Source organism: Ranitomeya variabilis, chromosome 1 (genome assembly GCF_051348905.1).
Source record: "Ranitomeya variabilis isolate aRanVar5 chromosome 1, aRanVar5.hap1, whole genome shotgun sequence".
Lineage (NCBI taxonomy): Eukaryota > Metazoa > Chordata > Amphibia > Anura > Dendrobatidae > Ranitomeya > Ranitomeya variabilis.
This window is the reverse complement of record NC_135232.1, coordinates 31231625-31251383: the sequence shown is the minus strand read 5'-3', so window position 1 is coordinate 31251383 and position 19759 is coordinate 31231625. Positions and strand designations below refer to the sequence as shown.

The following is a 19759-nucleotide window of genomic DNA, read 5'->3' as shown; positions in this document are numbered from 1 at the left end:
TTAGCTGGGAGTTGTCTAGCAGCAGGAACATGCACAGAAAGGCTTCTGATTACAATGTTGACCGGCATGGAAGTGACAGAGGAGCAAGGCTAAATAGCGACTCCCACATCCTGATGGAAACAGGTGAACAGAGAGGATGATGCACACCAGTTCAATTCCACCAGTGGCCACCGGGGGAGCCCAAAATCCAATTTCACAACAGTTGAAGAACCTAGGTCTGTTGCGAAACAGACGAGGGTATGCCAAATCGAAGCAAAGCTGGACAGAGATGACGCTGAGGATCTGTGTGATATGGTTCATCCCAGTAACAAGCTGTGTGGCAGAGAAAGGAGTACAGAGAAAAGGAAAGGAACGTGCATTGTGAAATCTGCTGTAAATGCTATGGTAACTACGGATGTGGTGTGTAATGAAGTTATTAAAAATGTTCTTATAAAACTTGAAGTGGACTGTGTGTCATTCTGTGCAAAACCGTGTGGAGAGAAGGGAACAGATACATCGCAATACTCGGTCATGACTACAGCCCTGATCCTGCTCCTTACAAACTGTCCACCCAGAAAAAATTCTGGCTCTAACAGACCTGTTAGTTTTTCTTTAAGAAGCCTCCTACTCTGCACTCATTACCTGTATTAATTGCACCTGTTTGAACTCGTTACCTGTATAAAAGACACCTGTCCACATACTCAATCACACTCCAATCTCTCCACCATGGCCAAGACCAAAGAGCTGTCTAGGGACAAAATTATAGACCTGCACAAGGTTGGGATGGGCTACAGGACAATAGGCAAGCAGCTTGGTGAGAAGGCATCAACTGTTGGCACAATTATTAGAAAATGGAAGAAACACAAGATGAATGTCAATCTTCCTCAGTCTCGGGCTCCATGAAAGATCTCACCTCGTGGGGTAAAGATGATTCTGAGAATGGTCAGGCATCAGCGCAGAACTACATGGAAGGACCTGGTCAATTACCTGAAGAGAGTTGGGACCACAGTCTCAAATATTACCGTTAGTAACAAACTACGCCGTCTCGAATTAAATTCCGGCAGGACACGCAAGGTCCCCTTCTCACTCCAGCACAAGTCCAGGCCCATTTGAAGTTCACCAATGACCATCCAGATGAGACCAAACTAGAACTTTTTGGTATCAACTCCACCTGCCATGTTTGGAGGAAGAAGAAGGATGAGTACAACCCCAAGAACACCATCCCAACCGTGAAACATGGTGGGGTAACATCATACTTTGGATGTGCTTTCTGCAAAGGGGACAGAACGATTGCACTGTATTGAAGGGAGGATGGATGGGGCATGTTTTGCAAGATTTTGGACAACAACCTCCTTCCCACAGTAAGAGCATCGAAGATGGGTTGTGGCTGGGTCTTCCAGCATGACAATGACCTGAAACACAAACCCAGGGCAACTAAGGAGTGGCTCCGTAAGAATCATCTCAAGGTCCAGGAGTGGCCTAGCCAGTCTCCAGACCTGAACCCAATAGAAAATCTTTGGAGGGAGCTTAGACTTAATGTTGCCAGCGACAGCCCTGATACCTGAAAGATCTGGAGAAGATTGTATGGAGGAGGGGGTCAAAATCCTTGCTGTAGTGTGAGCAAACTTGGTCAAGAACTACAGGAAATGTTTGACCTCTGTAATTGCAAACAAAGGTTTCTCTACCAAATATTAAGTTCTATATTTTTTTGTATGAAATACTTCATTCAATAAAATGCTAATTAATTACTGTATATACTCGAGTATAAGCCGAGTTTTTTCAGCATATTTTTTTGTGCTGAGAACACCCCCCTCGACTTATACTCAAGTCATTGTTCCAGGACATGGAGGGGGAGCAGAAGTGGCGGAGAAGCGGGTCACAGGAGGCAGGAGCCATCTGCTGTGGCTAACGTCTGTGCCCATTGCTAAAGAGAAATGAATATTCACTGCGCTGTAACAGTGTCAGTCGCAGCTGCCGACTTCCAGCAGCCGCCGGGTGGTAACTTATCCCCACTTCTTAAGAGAATTGAATATTCACCTCTCTCCACTCCCATAGTTGTGGAGAGAGGTGAATATTCATTCCCTTGAGTAGTGGGAACACATAACCGCATGGCGGTTGCGGCTGATACTTTGCGCGCTACTTAATAGCAATGAATACTCATTGCCCTCCACGCACATAGTCCTGGCGTAGGGAGCAGTGAGTATTCCAGCAGCTGTGCTCTGCTTGTAAGCAGTGCATGATGTCCTTGCCGGGCGCTGCTTACAAGAATAAAGCAGCTGCTGGCACCGGAACAAGGCGCAGCGAAGGAGCGCAGGGAGGGTAAGTAGGATTTTTTTATGCTTTTTTGATGGGAGCCATGCATACCAGGATAGGGATGAGGCTGCCATGCATACAAGGATATGGATGAGGGTGCAATGCATATCATGTTAGGGGTGAGGGGACCATGCATACCAGGATAGGGATGAGGAGCCATGCACACCAGGATAGGGATGAGGAGAACATGCATACCAGGATAGGGATGAGGGTGCCGTGCATACAAGGATATGGATGAGGGTGTCATGCATATCATGTTAGGGGTGAGGGGACCATGCATACCAGGATAGGGATGAGGAGCCATGCACACCAGGATAGGGATGAGGAGAACATGCATACCGGGATAGGGATGAGGAGTCATGCATACCAGGATGGGGATGATGGGACCATGCATTCTAGTTTCTAATTATTACACATAATTTATGGACAGCTATGGTGATTTGTTTGCCTGTTTGGATTAGATGAGTTGTTACCGACATCTGGTGAGAATTTCATGTCAATAGAACCTTTAGAAATAGATTTAGTTCGAAAATAGGTGATGTCTTCAATACTTATTTTACCCGCATTACAGTATGTGGTATTGCCACATCCAAAAAGTAAAATCTATCAAAATATAAAAACAATTAACCCGATCGTTTAATGCCATAAACAGAAAACCCAAATTGCAGGGTTTTTTTTTGCCACACGGCAATACCGCAAATATGCTGCTAAAAGTGATTGAATTGTCTTATCTATCCCAAAATGGTATCAATAGAAACGTCTTCTCACCCCTCAAAAAATAAGCCCTCAAACAGCTCCATCGACTGAAAAGTCCCAGAAAATGGTAACACGAGCAAAAACATTTTTTTTTAATATTTTTTATTTTATTTTTCATCACTAAAATAAATTTAAAAACTGTACATGTTTGGTATCGCTGCAATCATTATGATGAGGAGAATTATATTGTGAAGTAGTTCTAACTACATAACGTGTGACAAAAAAGAAATTCTCAAAAAACAATATCAGAATTGCTGTTTTCGTCGCACTTGGATTTTTTGTCCCAGTTTCCCAGTACACTGTGTGGTAAAATGAATGGTGTCATTCAAAAGTACAAGTCATCCTGCAAAAAACAAGCCCTCATATGTCTATGTGGACAGAAAAATAAGAGTTATCGCTCTGAAAAGAAGGGGAGTAAAAAGACAAAAGCACAAAAATGGAAATTGGCCAAAAAAAAAAGCATTTAAAGAGAATGCCTGGATCCAAAGGTGAATTACATGTTAAATCATTATTTAATTTAATAATCTAATCTCATTCATAATATACTTCAATTAAAAATTCCCATTGTCCCCTCTCCCCTTTCTACTCTAATTCTCTACTTCTTTTTTTTTAAATTCCAATGACGTTTTCTTTGAGAATTCCCAGTGTATGTGGTGATACCCAAACAGGACATCATCATGGGGCTGGGGCTGCAGTCTCTGCTGCTTTTCCCACCCTGAAGCTTCATCTGTGACCTCCATTTCAGGGGCTGGGCTAATCCCTGTTCTACTGAGCATGCTCAGTAAGAGCTTCCTGCTCACAGTGCTATTATTCTTTTGAATACATAGTGACAGTGCGCTCCATCGTCGGCTCTAAAGGGAAGTTACGAGCCGACGAGAGCGCACTGTCAGTGTGAATTGGAAATAACAAGACACAGGGAGCAGAGATCTGCCTACAAAACAGATGTCCTTGATGATGCTTCATTTGAAGGCGAGGACAGCAGCTATAGCAGTGACTGCAACCCCAGATCTCTGATAATGTAAATGGAAAGTAATAAAAAAAAGCAGACAGGAAGTTATAGCAGAGCAGGAATGGTAGGAAATGTTTAATTCTAGTTCATTATAAAAGTGAGCTGATTATTAAGTTAAATACATAGACATTTAGTATGAAAATCACGTTTGGGGAAAAGAAAAAAGTGGACAAACCCCTTTAAGTGATGTCATACTCTTACCTGAAGCTCTGGAGGAACGCCTGGGTAGCCTTTTTCTCCTCTGAGGCCTGAGTTCCCCCTTTCTCCTCTTGGACCTATGTCTCCTTTGTCCCCTTTATCACCCTTTGTTCCTTCTTGCCCAGTTGCTCCATTGTTGCCATTATTTCCATGATTTCCTAAACATTACATGCAAAAGGAAAGATTTATAAGAAATTGAAACTTTTATATATAGTTAGTAAAATGAAGCTACTAGGGTGGAGTAACATGCCAAGACCAGACATGTTTTATTTTGATGTACATTGCAGCAGTGGGAATAATAACTACCGCTGCAGTTGACTGTGTTGTGCAGCAGAGGTTGCCCAAGCCACACCCCTTTCTCTGACATCACTTCCTATTCAGTAACTATTGACTGAAGCTGCGCCTTACTGATTTCCTATATTTACCACCTCCTTTATGACAATAATACTGGCAATTCTGGAGCTCATCATTGCAGTAGAGTATTGACAATTCCTCCTTAGTGTCATCCTGTCAAAATGTATTGTTTGTGACCCAAATCAAAATCCTCTGTTCCCTTTTAAATGCCCATAGTCAAGGGATAACATTATATCTCCCTACAACCACCACTAGTGGGAGCTCACTGAAGGGATATTTATATAACTGTCATTCAGCGCCCTCTAGTGGTGACTGCAGGAGGACAAAATATTATAATTTGTTGTATATAGAAAAAAACAAACTATATTTTTAATCCTGTACAACAGATTTACCATCTCAGGCAGGAATACAAATAAACTGCCTAACAACACTGGTGAATAAATGGATTCTTTTCATGCTCAGCATCTAGGGAAATCACTGCACACGTCACATGTAGGAAGCATATGCTGTAGGTGATTGACACTTCTGTTACATATATGGATGCCCTCACATTACGGCATTATCATTTCCTCCAGAAATGTTTGCGTTCTGTAGTTTTCATGCAAATGCCTATTTGTTGATTCTGCATGCAATATATATATATATATCTCTCATTTTCCCCCTCACATCTCTCATTTTCTCCCTCACTCCTCTTATTCTCCCCCTCACTCCACTCATTCCCCCCTAACACTTGTCATTTTGACCTCACATCTGTCATTTTCCAATCACTCCACTATTTTCCCTCACTCCTCTCATTTTGCACTCACACCTTTTCATTTTCACCCCACACCTCTCATTTTCACCTCAAACCTCTCATTTTCCCCTCAGTAAATACATGTTTGTAATCTCCCTTATATATAGTATACACCTGTATATCATCTCCTGTATATAGTATATACCTGTATGTCATCTCCCCTGTATATAGTATATACCTGTATGTCATCTCTTCCTGTATATTGTATGTACCTATGTGTCATCTCCTCCTGTATATAGTATATACCTGTATGTCATCTCTTCTGTATATAGTATATACCTGTATGTCATCTCCTCCTGTATATAGTATATACCTGTATGTCATCTCCTGTATATAGTATATACCTGTATGTCATCTCCCCTGTATATAGTATATACCTGTATGTCATCTCTCCTGTATATAGTATATACCTGCTGTATGTCATCTCCTCCTCTATATACCTATGTGTCATCTCCTCTTTTATATAGTATATACCTGTATGTCATCTCCGTGTCATCTCCCCTGTATATAGTATATACATGTGTGTCATCTCCTCCTGTATATAGTATATACCTGTGTGTCATCTCCCATGTATATAGTATATACTTGTGTGTCATCTCTCCTGTATATAGTATATACCTGTGTGTCATCTTCCCTGTATATAGTATATATCTATGTGTCATCTCCTCCTCTATATAGTATATACCTGTGTTTCATCTCCTGTATATAGTATATACCTGTGTGTCATCTCCCCTTTATATAGTATATACCTGTGTGTCATGTTCCCTGTATATAGTATATACCTGTGTGTCATCTCCCCTGTATATACTATATACCTGTGTGTCATCTCCCCTGTATATAGTATATACCTGTGTGTCATCTCTCCTGTATATAGTATATATCTGTGTGTCATCTCCTCCTGTATATAGTATATACCTGTATGTCATCTCCCCTGTAAATAGTATATACCTGTGTGTCATCTCCCCTGTATATAGTATATACCTGTGTGTCATCTCCCCTGTATATAGTATGTACCTGTATGTCATCTCCCCTGTATATAGTATATACCTGTATGTCATCTCCTCCTCTATATAGTATATACCTGTGTGTCATCTCTCCTGTATATAGTATATATCTGTGTGTCATCTCCCCTGTAAATAGTATATACCTGTGTGTCATCTCCTGTATATAGTATATAGCTGTATGCCATCTCCTCCTGTATTAGCCCTCATTCGCACGTTATTTGGTCAGTATTTTTACCTCAGTATTTGTAAGCTAAATTGGCAGCCTGATAAATCCCCAGCCAACAGTAAGCCCACCCCCTGGCAGTATATATTAGCTCACACATACACATTGGTCATGTGACTGACAGTTGCCGTATTTCCTATATGGTACATTTGTTGCTCTTGTAGTTTTTCTGCTTATTAATTTGATTTTTTATTTTTAAAGGATAATACCAGACTTGTGTGTGTTTTAGGGCGAGTTTCATGTGTCATATGTTGAGTTGCTTGTGGCGACATGCATGTAGCGACTTTTGTGAGATGAGTTTTGTGTGGCGACATGTGTGTAGAGACTTTTTGTGTGTCGAGTTCCATGTGACAGGCTTATTTTTTGCAGTAGGGCTTATATTTCAAACCTGCTCTAAAAATAATGTAAAATCATGCTTGGGCTTATTTTCGGGGAAGATCTTATTTTCGGGGAAACTAAGGGAACTTTTATCATGGTGTTACGCCCAACAGTGGCGCATGTGGATTTGTAAACCCACTGTGCTACAGGGCCACGCCTGCCTTGGAAGGGATGTAGCTAAGTGGCTACCAGGTGTTCACTGGAGCTCCTGATGGTGGAGACAGACTGGGCTGCAGTTATCTACCACTCCTAGGCAGATCTCAGTACTGCAGCTCAGGTTCGCTAACACGAATTAGGGCTATGTTCAGACACACCAGTCTAGGATACTGGAAAAGGGACTGGCCACACACAGCCCAGGGGACAATATTCAGGCACTGCCGCACTGGGACGAGGTAACTTTGGGAACTGAGCTATTGAACGGGAATCTGACACCGGCTCTTCACAGCTTGCTGCAAGAACTGTCATGCTGAACCGAAGCCTCCGCTTGCCATGGATACAGTCACAGTCATCTTTGGAGAGGGCAGCCTCCCCACTGGCCCAAGGTTTTGAAGTGTTTTAGACTTCACTGGACAAAGACTGTCAGGATGTTCCACACAACCGCAGCGATACTGCAATCCTATCTCACGACTGAGTTCCAGCATCTGCTCAGCCTTCCAAACACGGTAGACCTTCAATGATTCTGCAGGGGTAACTGCCTCAACAGGCTAGGGAACGAGTAGTGTTTGAAAGGACAAGGCCAGACATGACAATTTCCTCACATGTGGCACCTGTCTGGTCTGTTCTTGGAAACTGGGAAGGGAAGTTTTTGTGTAAGATTCTGGGTTCGGTTTGTGAAAGACCTTTTGGAAGGCCACCAGGAAGGTCTTCAGGTCTGAGGTGATAGGAGCTCCTTTTTTCACATAGGGGGTTGAGCCATGTCAGGGCATCTCTTACTAGTTAGGACATCAGGAATCCTACCTTGTCCTGGTAAGAGAAAAATGGCTGACTGAAAATGTCATAGTGTTGCATGCACTGCTCCAGGAGGAACCCATGGTACTGCTTCGGATCCCCATAGTATCAGTCAGACAGGACAGGTTCCACTCCAGAGAAATATGTTTCGGGTTGCATAAGCACAGCCATAGGTACTGCAACTTGGGCTGGCGCAACCGATGTCAGGGCTTCCAATCGACCATTTAGTGTCTGCAGATGGTACAAAAAATTTTCATGGCTCTCTCGCTGGTACCTCAGCTGCAGACACCGCTCTGAGCACCGAGAGGACTGGAGATTAGCAGGGCCCATGGACAAGTCAACTGATACTACCAACAGTGGCACAAGTGGATTTGTAGACTCACTATACCACAGGACCGGGCCTGCCATGGAAGGGGCGTACCTAAACAGCTTCCAGGTGTTCACTGGAGTTCCTGATGGTGGAGACAGACTGGGCTGCAGGTAGCCGCCAAGTACCACTTCTAGGAAGGTCTCGGTACTGCAGCTGCTGACCCCAGAGGTCAGGTTCACTGACACAGACTAGGGTTATGTTCAGACACAGGTTTAGGATACTGGCTAAGTGACTGGCCGCACATGAACCGGGGGACATTGTTCAGGCACTGGCAGCACTGGGACATGGGGACCTCAGGAACAGGACTGGTCGCACCGGAACCAGGGGACTTCAGATAACGGACTGGCCCCACCAGGACCAGGGGACAACGTTCAGGAACTGGCTGCACCAGGATCAAGGGAGTTTGGATTCAGGACACTAGCCACACCAGGTCCAGGGATTCTGGTTAAGAGCCTGGGCCACACCGGGACCAGGTATTCGGGTTCAGGACGCTGACCACACCGGGACCAGGGATTCGCATGGAGGGGTAAGGGGACACCATACATGGGCACCAACCATAGCATTACACACCATATCACCCATCTTACCAATAACTGCCTGTGATGCCTATCTTTTACCTGTATAGGAACTTCCATCATGGTATCATCTATCTTACCAATTACAGTTTGTTATATATATATATATCTCCCCTGTATATGAACTTCTATAAAGGTATCACTCACCTACCCATTACAGCCTGTTATACCTATCTGTCCTCTGTACAGGAACTTTCATCATGGTATCAGCCATTTTACCCATGTAGAGTTTCAACTCGCTTGGTTGCTTTTGAGGGTTGCAGCGGTTTTTAATAAAATGTCCAGGCTGGTTTATTAGAACCCTATAAACCTCTCAAGAAAACAAAACAATAACAGTGTTTTCCAGCATAAAGTGAAAACACAAAGCAAATAGTTCGTACAGTAGTGCGGGTTCGCCCACTTGGGTTAGCGTCCAGCTCTTTAGTCCTGAAAGAGACAACTGGTCTCCTTTTTATCTGCCGTACCAAGCGCCAGGATTGGGAGATGTGAGCAGCCAGTTTCATCTATTTCTCTGACTACTCCCAGCATTGACTTGTCCTATTAACTCTCTCAGCACTATAAGTGCTGGTGCTTGCTTTTCCGAGCTTATATTATCGAGGCTACTAAAAACCCTGATGATGCAGATCTCCTCTCAAGGACCTGTCCAGTAGCCATCTTACACCAATTACAGCCTGTTATGTCTATTCATCGTGGTATCAACTGTATTAGTCATTACAGTCTGTTATACATATCTATCCCTGGTGAAGGAACTGTCATCATGCATCACTCCTCTTAGGAATTACAGCCTGTTAAAACGTCTCTACACATTAAATGAATATTGACCGATGAACGATTGGTATTGATGGTGCAAAATACATTTCAGATTACATTACCAATATTGATTCTTTTTTCTGTCGATAATGTATCTAGTTCTGATTACCAGTCGAAAAATCCAACATGCCCAATTAGTGCTTTCGTACAATTATGAACATTTATTAGGTTGCTGCTTCTGTGCAGCCTGCAGTAACCCAAAGGGCAGATTCAGGAGCTTTACTTCATGATTTGCCAGATGACAGTCTTTTATTCTCTCACCTACATAGCCGTCAGTCATGGGGCCCCATAGCAGACGTTCTAATTGCCCCTCTCCCCCACCATAAAATAATATATATCTTTGGCCAGGGTCACATAAGAGCATATCTCACAATTTTGCAGCATTTACAAAGTAATTCTCCTCCTACTGAAGCCCTAGATTCCTTTTTCATTGCACCCATAAAGTATGATGCCAACAAAAGTGAACCCCAAACACATATGACATCCCCATAGCAAATTTCACTGTACCCTCCACATGCACAGTATGATGACCCTGCTGTACCCCATTTCAACTCCCCTGGCAAAGTATGGTGACCCCAACACAATATGATCCCTCAACTGTGACCTTCCACACAGCCCTCCATGCAGTATAATGGGCCTACATACAGTATAACGGCCCCACACCTCACCACACTGCATAATGGCTCCCACTAGCCCTCCAAACCGTATAATGGCCAGACGCAGCCCTCCATTCAGTATAATGGGCTTCTATACAGTATAATGGCCATACACCTCACAACACTGTATAGTAGTGTCGTAATTAGTGATGAGCGAGTATACTCATTGCTCGGGTTTTCCAGAGCACGCTCGGGTGGTCTCCGAGTATTTGTGACTGCTTGGAGATTTCGTTTTTGTTGACTCAGCTGCATGATTTGCGGCTACTAGACAGCTTGATTACATGTGAGGATTCCCTAGCAATCAGGCAACCCCCACATGTACTAAGGCTGGCTAGCAGCCATAAATCGTGCAGCAGAGTCAGCAAAAACTAAACCTCCAAGCAGTCACAAATACTCGGAGACCACCTGAGCGTGCTCTGGATAACCCGAGCAATGAGTATACTCGCTCATCACTAGTCATAATCCTTGACTGATCTCTTCTTCAAACCACATATCCAAGCCACTTACACCTCCTACCGACACCAACTAAAAATATCTTACGGATCCGCACATTCCTCAACCAAGACTCTACAAAAACCCTAGTCCATGCCCTCATCATCTCCCGCCTTGACTACTGCAACCTCCTGCTTTTTGGCCTCCCCTCTAACACTCTTGCACCCCTCCAATCTGTCCTCAACTCCGCTGCCTGACTAATCCACCTATCCCCCGCTATTCCCCAGCCTCTCCGCTCTGTCAATCTCTACACTTGCTCCCCATTACCCAGAGACTCCAGTTCAAAACCCTAACCTTGGCATACAAAGCCATCCACAACCTGTCTCCTCCATACATCTGTGACCTCGTCTCCCGGTACTTTCCTGCACGCAACCTCCGATCCTCACAAGATCTCCTTCTCTACTCCCATCTTATCTCCTCTTCCCACAATCGCATACAAGACTTCTCCCGTATATCTTCTCTACTCTGGAACTCTCTACCTCAACATATCAAACTCTCACCTATCATGGACCTTCAAAACCTTCATAACCTTCAAAAAGTACTTGGAGACTCACCTCTTCTGACAAGCCTACAACCTACAGTAACCGCCGAACCACCATATCGCTGCACAACCCTAACCTTCAATATCCTCAACCATCCTTTGTAGATTGTGAACCCTCACGGGCAGAGTTCTCTCTCTTCCTGTACCAGTTGATGACTCACTTTGTTGAAAATCATTTTATTTGTTTTTGTCATGTATATCCCCTTACGCATGTAAAGTGTCATGGAATAAATGGTACTATAACAATAAATAATAATAATAGCCCTCATTAACCCTCCAAACAGTATAATGGCCCCCATACAGTATGATGGATCCCGCACAAATCTTCAAACTGTATAATTGTTTGCATACAGTTAAGTGGCCCCCACATAGCCCTCCATAATGGATGAAGCCTCCCACATATCCATCCAAATTGTCAGGACTCTGAACATTTTTTACCTTTTGTGCATTACTGCCCTTTTCCAACATGGTGTCTTTGGTCTCATGTGCACTTGTCTTCCTGCTATAAAACTCCACCCCAGCCTTCAGTCTGTGCTAGATTATTCTGCTTTGCATCCAGCTCCTGATTACTCCCTGGCCTTGCACCTGCACCTGCTCCTGTGAACCTGTGTTGGAGATCCTGCCACTCTGCTCTGAGTTCCTGCTGCATACACCAGTGTTCAGTGATCCTCCTTCATCTGCTGCTCGTGTTACTTCCATCGCATTTGCTGGACATGTAAGCTGTTTCTGCTCTGCAAAACCTGAGACTATTAACCAGGCCTGCCTGGTTGAGCTAAGATATGATTTGAACTGCCTAATAGCATATCTATCTGTGTCTGGACTAAGTCAAGGATCTATTCATGTCAAGTTTCCTCCAGAATAACTGTGCTTCATAGACTTTCGGTTTGTTTGCATCTACCTCTGAAGTTTCCTTTTGACTGCTAAGCTGCTTTTATTATTTGCACCAAGTGTTGTGGACTTGAGTTTCTCTCTGCACCTGCTTGAATCACCGTGTGATAATATAAACTTTACCACTTATAAAACTGTGTCCTGTTGTCTTGTTCCACGCAAAGAGTCTCCTGAATTATCCCCTATAATTATTACAGGATAATCTAGCCATATAAAAAAGGAGACTGCTGGAACAATGACTGCAGAGAGCAGATTAGAGCAGGTGTTTTCCATAATTAGATCACTGCAGAAAGATGTGGAAGGTCTGCAAAAGAAGTTTGGAAGCTTTGAACACAATCAACAAGTGTTTGGACAAACTTTGCAGGACTTAAGCAATCGCATGGCAGCCCAGGAAAACAAACTTGCTGGCATAGAGTTCCAGTATGGACGGGCTTTTCAGGACATAAGCAGGCAAATAGCTGCACAAGTGACTTTACCCTCTGGGTAGTGTTGAGCATTCCGATACCGCAAGTATCGGGTATCGGCCGATACTTGCGGTATCGGAATTCCGATACCGGGATTCCGATACTTGCCGCGTATCGGATACCGGAATCGGAAGTTCCCAGATTCAAACTGCACAAATTCAGCCAATGACAATGATTCCAAGTGTGGGCACATCCTGTTCAGCATGGAGGGCATGAAACTACTGGCATGGCTGTGATTGGCTGCTGAAATGATGTCATGATGCAGTTTAAAAGTCGCTGGCGCCATTTTGCGCTCACTCTGCTGTGAATTCAGTTAGTGACAGGACGCTGTTTGCTGACTGAGGGCCAGTTTAGAGATAGCGATTTGCTTTTTTGTGCTTTTCAAAGGCTAATTTAGCAACCGCTGTGTTCACCTACTATTCACCTTGCTTTTGCCTTGTAGCGCTGTTTTCACAGCGATCTGCAAGGTCTATGTGTGTGTGTGTGTGTGAGTGCAGCCCACTCTCTAGTCTGAGTGCAGCCACATAGGCCATCCATAGCTGGTTGTATTCAGTTCAGGGAGGGTGGTTCATTGCCTCATACTGTTTTGTTTTTGTTTTTTTTCCAAGTAGTGTAGTCTGCTGCTCATTTTTTCAAAAAAATCCTATTAGTGTCTTTCCACCCGTCTCCAGCTAATTTGTGGAAAAACACTACATAGGATAACGTAGAGGAGGGTTTTTGGGCCTTGCAGCGCCGTTTACGGCTGTCTGCACGGTCTCCGTGTGACTGCAGCTCGCCCTGTAGTCTGTGAGCAGCCATAGCCTGGTTGTCTCCAGCTCAGGGTTCTTCACTGCGTCATACTGTAAAATCAATTTTCCTTTTCTTTTAAGTAGTGCAGGCTGCTGCACATTTTTTCAAAAAAATCCTATTAGTGTCTTTCCACCCGTCTCCAGCTAATTTGTGGAAAAACACTACATAGGATAACGTAGAGGAGGGTTTTTGGGCCTTGCAGCGCCGTTTACGGCTGTCTGCACGGTCTCCGTGTGACTGCAGCTCGCCCTGTAGTCTGTGAGCAGCCATAGCCTGGTTGTCTCCAGCTCAGGGTTCTTCACTGCGTCATACCGTAAAATCAATTTTCCTTTTCTTTTAAGTAGTGCAGGCTGCTGCACATTTTTTCAAAAAAATCCTATTAGTGTCTTTCCACCCGTCTCCAGCTAATTTGTGGAAAAACACTACATAGGATAACGTAGAGGAGGGTTTTTGGGCCTTGCAGCGCCGTTTACGGCTGTCTGCACGGTCTCCGTGTGACTGCAGCTCGCCCTGTAGTCTGTGAGCAGCCATAGCCTGGTTGTCTCCAGCTCAGGGTTCTTCACTGCGTCATACCGTAAAATCAATTTTCCTTTTCTTTTAAGTAGTGCAGGCTGCTGCACATTTTTTCAAAAAAATCCTATTAGTGTCTTTCCACCCGTCTCCAGCTAATTTGTGGAAAAACACTACATAGGATAACGTAGAGGAGGGTTTTCTGGCCTTGCAGCGCCGTTTACGGCTGTCTGCACGGTCTCCGTGTGACTGCAGCTCTCTCTGTTGTCAGTTCAGCCCCCCCAAAAAAAATAAATAATAAAGTTCACCAAACACACCAGTGACACCACTTTACATTTGTGTAGGCCACATTAGCTCATATTAAAGTCTAGTCCACACTTTAGAAAATTAGTGTTTCTTATACCTGTTAGGAGTTGTTCAGGAATAAGCACACAAAGCCGTTAGTACTTTTCTGCTTATCTTTATCAGTCAACCAAGATGAAGAAGGCAGTGAGTAAGGCACGTGGGCGTGGGCGCGGAGCAGGGAGGGGACGTGGGGATTCTGTGCCTACTGCGGGCACCGGTGACTCATCAGCACCCACTTTCACCAGGGAACAGTCATTCATGCGCAGCTTTGTCGCAGAGCGCCGTACACCGCTGCTGCGTGAAGAACAAATTGAAGCCGTTGTCGGATGGATGGCAGCTAATGCATCAACTTCAATTAGTGCCACATCCTCTCAGACACAGAGCACTGGAGAGCAGCCATCTGTCTCTTCACCACCTGCCAAATTGCCCAGGCAGACAGAGAGCCCAGGACAGGAGCCGTCTCTACTTTTGTTCTCTGAATCTCTTGGCTTGGAAACAGGGGGCCAGCCAAGCAGCATTGGAGAAATGGAAGAAGAGGCAGGGTGCAGTGATGCCCAACAGCTTTTTCTCTCTGAGTCTGAAGAGGCGGGTGGGCCAGTGCCTCCGGTCACCACATCGCAGGCCGCATCCGCTGATGATGACACTCAGGTGCCACTTACTGGTGCGTGCTCTGCTGCTGAGACTACCCAGGAGGAGCAGTTGGGGGCAGAGGGTAGTGTAGATGATGAGGTCCTTGACCCATCTTGGCATGAGGGACAGGAAGGTGGTGGGAGCAGCTCTGAGGAAGAGATTCCCCGTACGGCCCAAAGAGGGAGAGGGAGGGGGAAGACTGCGGATCCTGCAGCCTCCGCTTTGGCACCCGTTAGGAGCATGTCTCTTCCAAAAGCCAAAAAGGGCGCTCCCAAGACTTGCAGTGCCTGGGCCTTTTTTGACCCAGTTGCAGATGACATTTGCTATGTCAAATGCAAGGTGTGTCATCACAAAGTAGAAAGAGGTCGAAATGTCAGCAACCTCAATACCTCCAACATGTGGAAACATGTGCGCAACAGGCACTCGGCGGAGTTACAAAAACACACTGAAGAGCTAGGCCAAACAACAGCGGCAGCTACCACCTCTTCAGCTCGTGTTGCCTCTTCCTCCAGCTCACACGCAGCTGGTTCGGCTTCCTCCCAGGATCGCCGTGGAAGAACCTCTGGCCCTGTTGTCCAGAGACCCGCTGTAATTCCACCCGCAGCACCACTTCCCCAGTCATCCACACACTCCCAGCCCAGTCTACAGCCATCGGTAGTACAGGCATGGGAGAAAAGGCGGCCTTTCTCGTCAAACCACCCACGAGCACAGGCTCTGACTGCAGGCATTGCCAAACTTCTGTCACTGGAAATGCTGTCATTCAGGCTGGTGGAGACTGACAGCTTCCGTGACTTGATGTCATTGGCAGTCCCCCAGTACAATGTGCCCAGCCGCTTTTACTTCAGCAGGCAAGCCGTCCCTGCCCTGCACAAGCATGTGGAGGGACACATAAAACACGCGCTACTGAATGCCGTCAGTAGCAAGGTCCACCTCACCACCGATGCGTGGACCAGTCAACATGGACAGGGGCGATACCTTTCCCTCACTGCCCATTGGGTTAATGTCATTGAGCCGGATACAGATCGTGCGAGTGGTGCAGGACGTGTCCTGCCCACTCCAAGGATTGCAGGAATCCATTCTGTACGCATTGACTCCTCCTCTTACACCAGTTCCTCAGAATCATTGCTGCAGGAGCCGTCACAGTCCACCTCCACATGGACCCGTGATGAACGTTTACCTGTTACGACCGACATGAGCACAGCCGTGGCCAAACGTCAACAGGCCGTCTTGAAATTAATTTCTTTGGGGAATCGAAGCCACACAGCGCAGGAGCTCTGGAATGCCATCAAGCAGGAGAGCGATGTGTGGTTTGTGCCAGCGAATCTCCAACCAGGCATGGTAGTGTGTGATAATGGCCGAAATCTGGTGGCAGCTCTGGGCCTCGGCAACCTCACTCACATCCCATGTCTGGCACATGTGCTCAATTTGGTCGTGCAGAGTTTTTTGAGGGACTATCCGGATCTTGATGCGCTGCTGCACAAGGTCCGCCTAGAGTGTGCTCACTTGCGGCGTTCCAGCACGGCAAAAGCGCGCATTGCGGCTCTGCAGCGCCGACACCACCTGCCGGAACATCGCATCATATGTGACCTACCTACCAGGTGGAATTCCACGTTACATATGTTGGAGCGGTTGTGTGAGCAGCAGCAAGCTGTAATGGAGTACCAGCTGTATCAGGCGCAAAGAAGTCGCACTCCGCGCCGTACAGACTTCACAACCACAGAGTGGGCCACTATGAATGACGTCTGCCAGGTTTTGCGTCCCTTTGATTATTCCACGCGGATGGCGAGTGCAGATGATGCACTAGTCAGCATGACTGTCCCCCTTATCTGCCTGCTTGAAAAATCACTGCAAGCGCTAAGGGATGATGTTGTGGAAGAGGTGGAGGATGAGGATTCACCACTTCCATCATCTTCTGGACAGTCAGCGCCACGTGGTTCCTCACAAACGCGTAGGCAGGGGACAGTTTGTGAGGAGGATGAGGAGGAGTCAATGGAGGAGGAAGACATCCGTCCAGAGGAGGGAGTTACACAATTGTCCAGTACTCAGTGTGTACAGCGAGGGTGGGGTGATGACGAGCGGGCAGAGATCACGCCTCCAGCAGGGGACAGCGTTTCTTGGGCAGTTGGCAGTCTGCAGCACATGGTGGATTACATGCTGCAGTGCCTGAGAAACGACCGCCGCATCGCCCACATTCTCAACATGTCTGATTATTGGGTGTTCACCCTCCTCGATCCTCGCTACCGGGACAACGTAGAAAGCCTCATCACACCGTTGAACCGGGAGCGAAAAATGCGGGAGTACCAAGACACACTGGTGAATTCCATCATCTTCTCCATTCCAAGTGAGAGAAGTGCTGCTAGTGCATTACAAAGCAGCTCAGTGCGTCCAGGCAGTGGTGGAGGCTCTGCACAAAGAGGGAGCAGAAGCAGTGCCTCTGCCCAAGGCAAGACCAGTATGGCCCAACTGTGGCACAGTTTTCTGTGCCCGCCACAAAAGTCTACACCATCACAGACGGCTCCAGTCAGCAGGAGGCAACGGTTCCGTCAGATGGTGACAGACTACATGTCTTGCCCTCTTGCTGTACTCCCAGACGGCTCTTCCCCTTTCAAGTTTTGGGACTCAAAGCTGGATACATGGCCAGAGCTAAGCCAGTATGCATTGGAGGTGCTGGCTTGCCCTGCGGCTAGTGTATTATCGGAACGCGTCTTTAGTGCTGCAGGTGGTGTACTAACTGACCGTCGCATGCGACTATCCTCCGATAACTTTGACCGGCTTACTTTCCTGAAAATGAACAAGGCCTGGATCTCGAAGGAATTTGCCACTCCTCTTCCTGATTAAATAATTAGGTGACTGTCTACGTTATCCAGGTCTCCTGTTGTGTTCATCTTTCTACCACCTGAACTTAAATTCCTGGGCTCCAACACCGCCAGTTGAGGCTCAGAAGTGCCGTCTGCACAGTCAAAACATACGACCCAGTGTTATTGGGTTTCAGTAACGTCAGCTGATCCCCAGCTGTGTAGCCGGCAATGTGTCCTGCGACCGCCACGCTGACACAACAACTGAAATGTAAGGGAATCTGTCCCCCCCCCCCAAGGCGTTTGTTACTGAAAGAGCCACCTTGTGCAGCAGTAATGCTGCACAAGGAAAAGGTAGCTATTTTCATTATGCTCCTTGCACACGCAGAACTTAACACTTATAAAATGTGTCCACTGATACCGTAAAACCGTCCCGGAGGTGGGACTTTCCTTCGTAATATGACGCAGCACAGCTGTCATTCCTACCCCCTCGGCGCCGTGCCCCGGCTCCTCAGCGTTGTTTGATTCCGTCACGGAGCCTGCGCTGTTATGTTATCCCTTGGCCAGGCACACTTAGCGCTGCCCATCTTCTGACATCATTTGGTGTCAGGCTGGCTGCGCCTGTGCGGCCGCGCTGGCCGAGAGCCCGCCTCGCATTGTCTTCTGATTTAATCCCACTGGGGGCCTGAGATCCATGGACATGCGCAGTGCATATCTGAACCTCCGGCTCTCACTCATCTCCCTACGCCTTCTTCAGACTGTGCGCCGTCAGCTGATCCCTAATAGCATGCCACGGCCGTGACGCCACACAGTCTGAAGAAGCCGTAGGGAGGGGAGTGAGAGGCGAGGATATGCACTGCGCATGGCCACGGATCCCAGGCCCGCGGTGGGATTACATTAGACGACACTGCGAGGCGGGATCTCGTCCAGCGCGGCCGCACAGGCGCAGCCAGCCTGACACCAAATGATGTCAGAAGATGGGCAGCGCTAAGTGTGCCTGGCCAAGGGATAACATAACATAACAGCGCAGGCTCCGTGACAGATTCAAACAACGCTGAGGAGCCGGGGCACGGCGCCAAGGGTGTAGGAATGACAGCTGTGCTGCGTCATATTACGAAGGAAAGTCCCACCTCCAGGACGGTCTCACGGTTTCAGGGGACACATTTTATAAGTGTTTAGTTCTGTGTTTGCAAGGAGCATAATGAAAAGAGCCACCTTTTCCTTTTGCATCTTTTGTGCTGCACAAGCTGGCTCTTTCAGCTACAAACGCCTTGGGGGGGGAGTTAAAGATTCCCTTTCGACTTTCTCCAATCAGGCTTCGGCCTACATTGTGTTCCTCTGCTTCTCCTCCTGTCCCTGGGCTCCAACACCGCTAGTTGCTGTCCAGAAGTGCTGTACGCACAGAGCCAAACACCTCGCCAATGTGTTAGTGGGGTTCAGTAACGCCTGCTGCTCCCCTGCTGTGTGTGTGGCAATCCCTCCTATCTCCTCCACCTCCTCCTCCCCCTGTCCCTGGGCTCCAACACCGCTAGTTGTTGCCTGGTAGTGCTGTACGCACAGTCCCAACAGTCGCTTCTCTGTTATTGGGGTTCAGTAACGTCAGCTGTTCCCCAGCTGTGTGTGTGGCAATCCCTCCTATCTCCTCCACCTCCTCCTCCTCCTGTCCCTGGGCTCCAACACCGCTAGTTGTTGCCTGGTAGTGCTGTACGCACAGTCCCAACAGTCGCTCCTCTGTTATTGGGGTTCAGTAACGTCAGCTGTTCCCCAGCTGTGTGTGTGGCAATCCCTCCTATCTCCTCCACCTCCTCCTCCTCCTGTCCCTGGGCTCCAACACCGCTAGTTGTTGCCTGGTAGTGCTGTACGCACAGTCCCAACAGTCGCTCCTCTGTTATTGGGGTTCAGTAACGTCAGCTGTTCCCCAGCTGTGTGTGTGGCAATC

General features: G+C 46.8%; 1 protein-coding gene across 3 annotated transcripts in view; it reads right to left on the bottom strand.

Moving 5' to 3' along the window:
- Window positions 1-19759, bottom strand: part of C1QTNF3 (C1q and TNF related 3) — a 93869-nt gene that overhangs the window by 53073 nt on the left and 21037 nt on the right. For all 3 annotated transcript variants that reach the window (XM_077280715.1, XM_077280717.1, XM_077280716.1), the window contains exon 3: window positions 4259-4413. In XM_077280715.1, the coding sequence (XP_077136830.1) occupies window positions 4259-4413 (155 nt within the window). The remainder of the gene's footprint in view (window positions 1-4258; window positions 4414-19759) is intronic.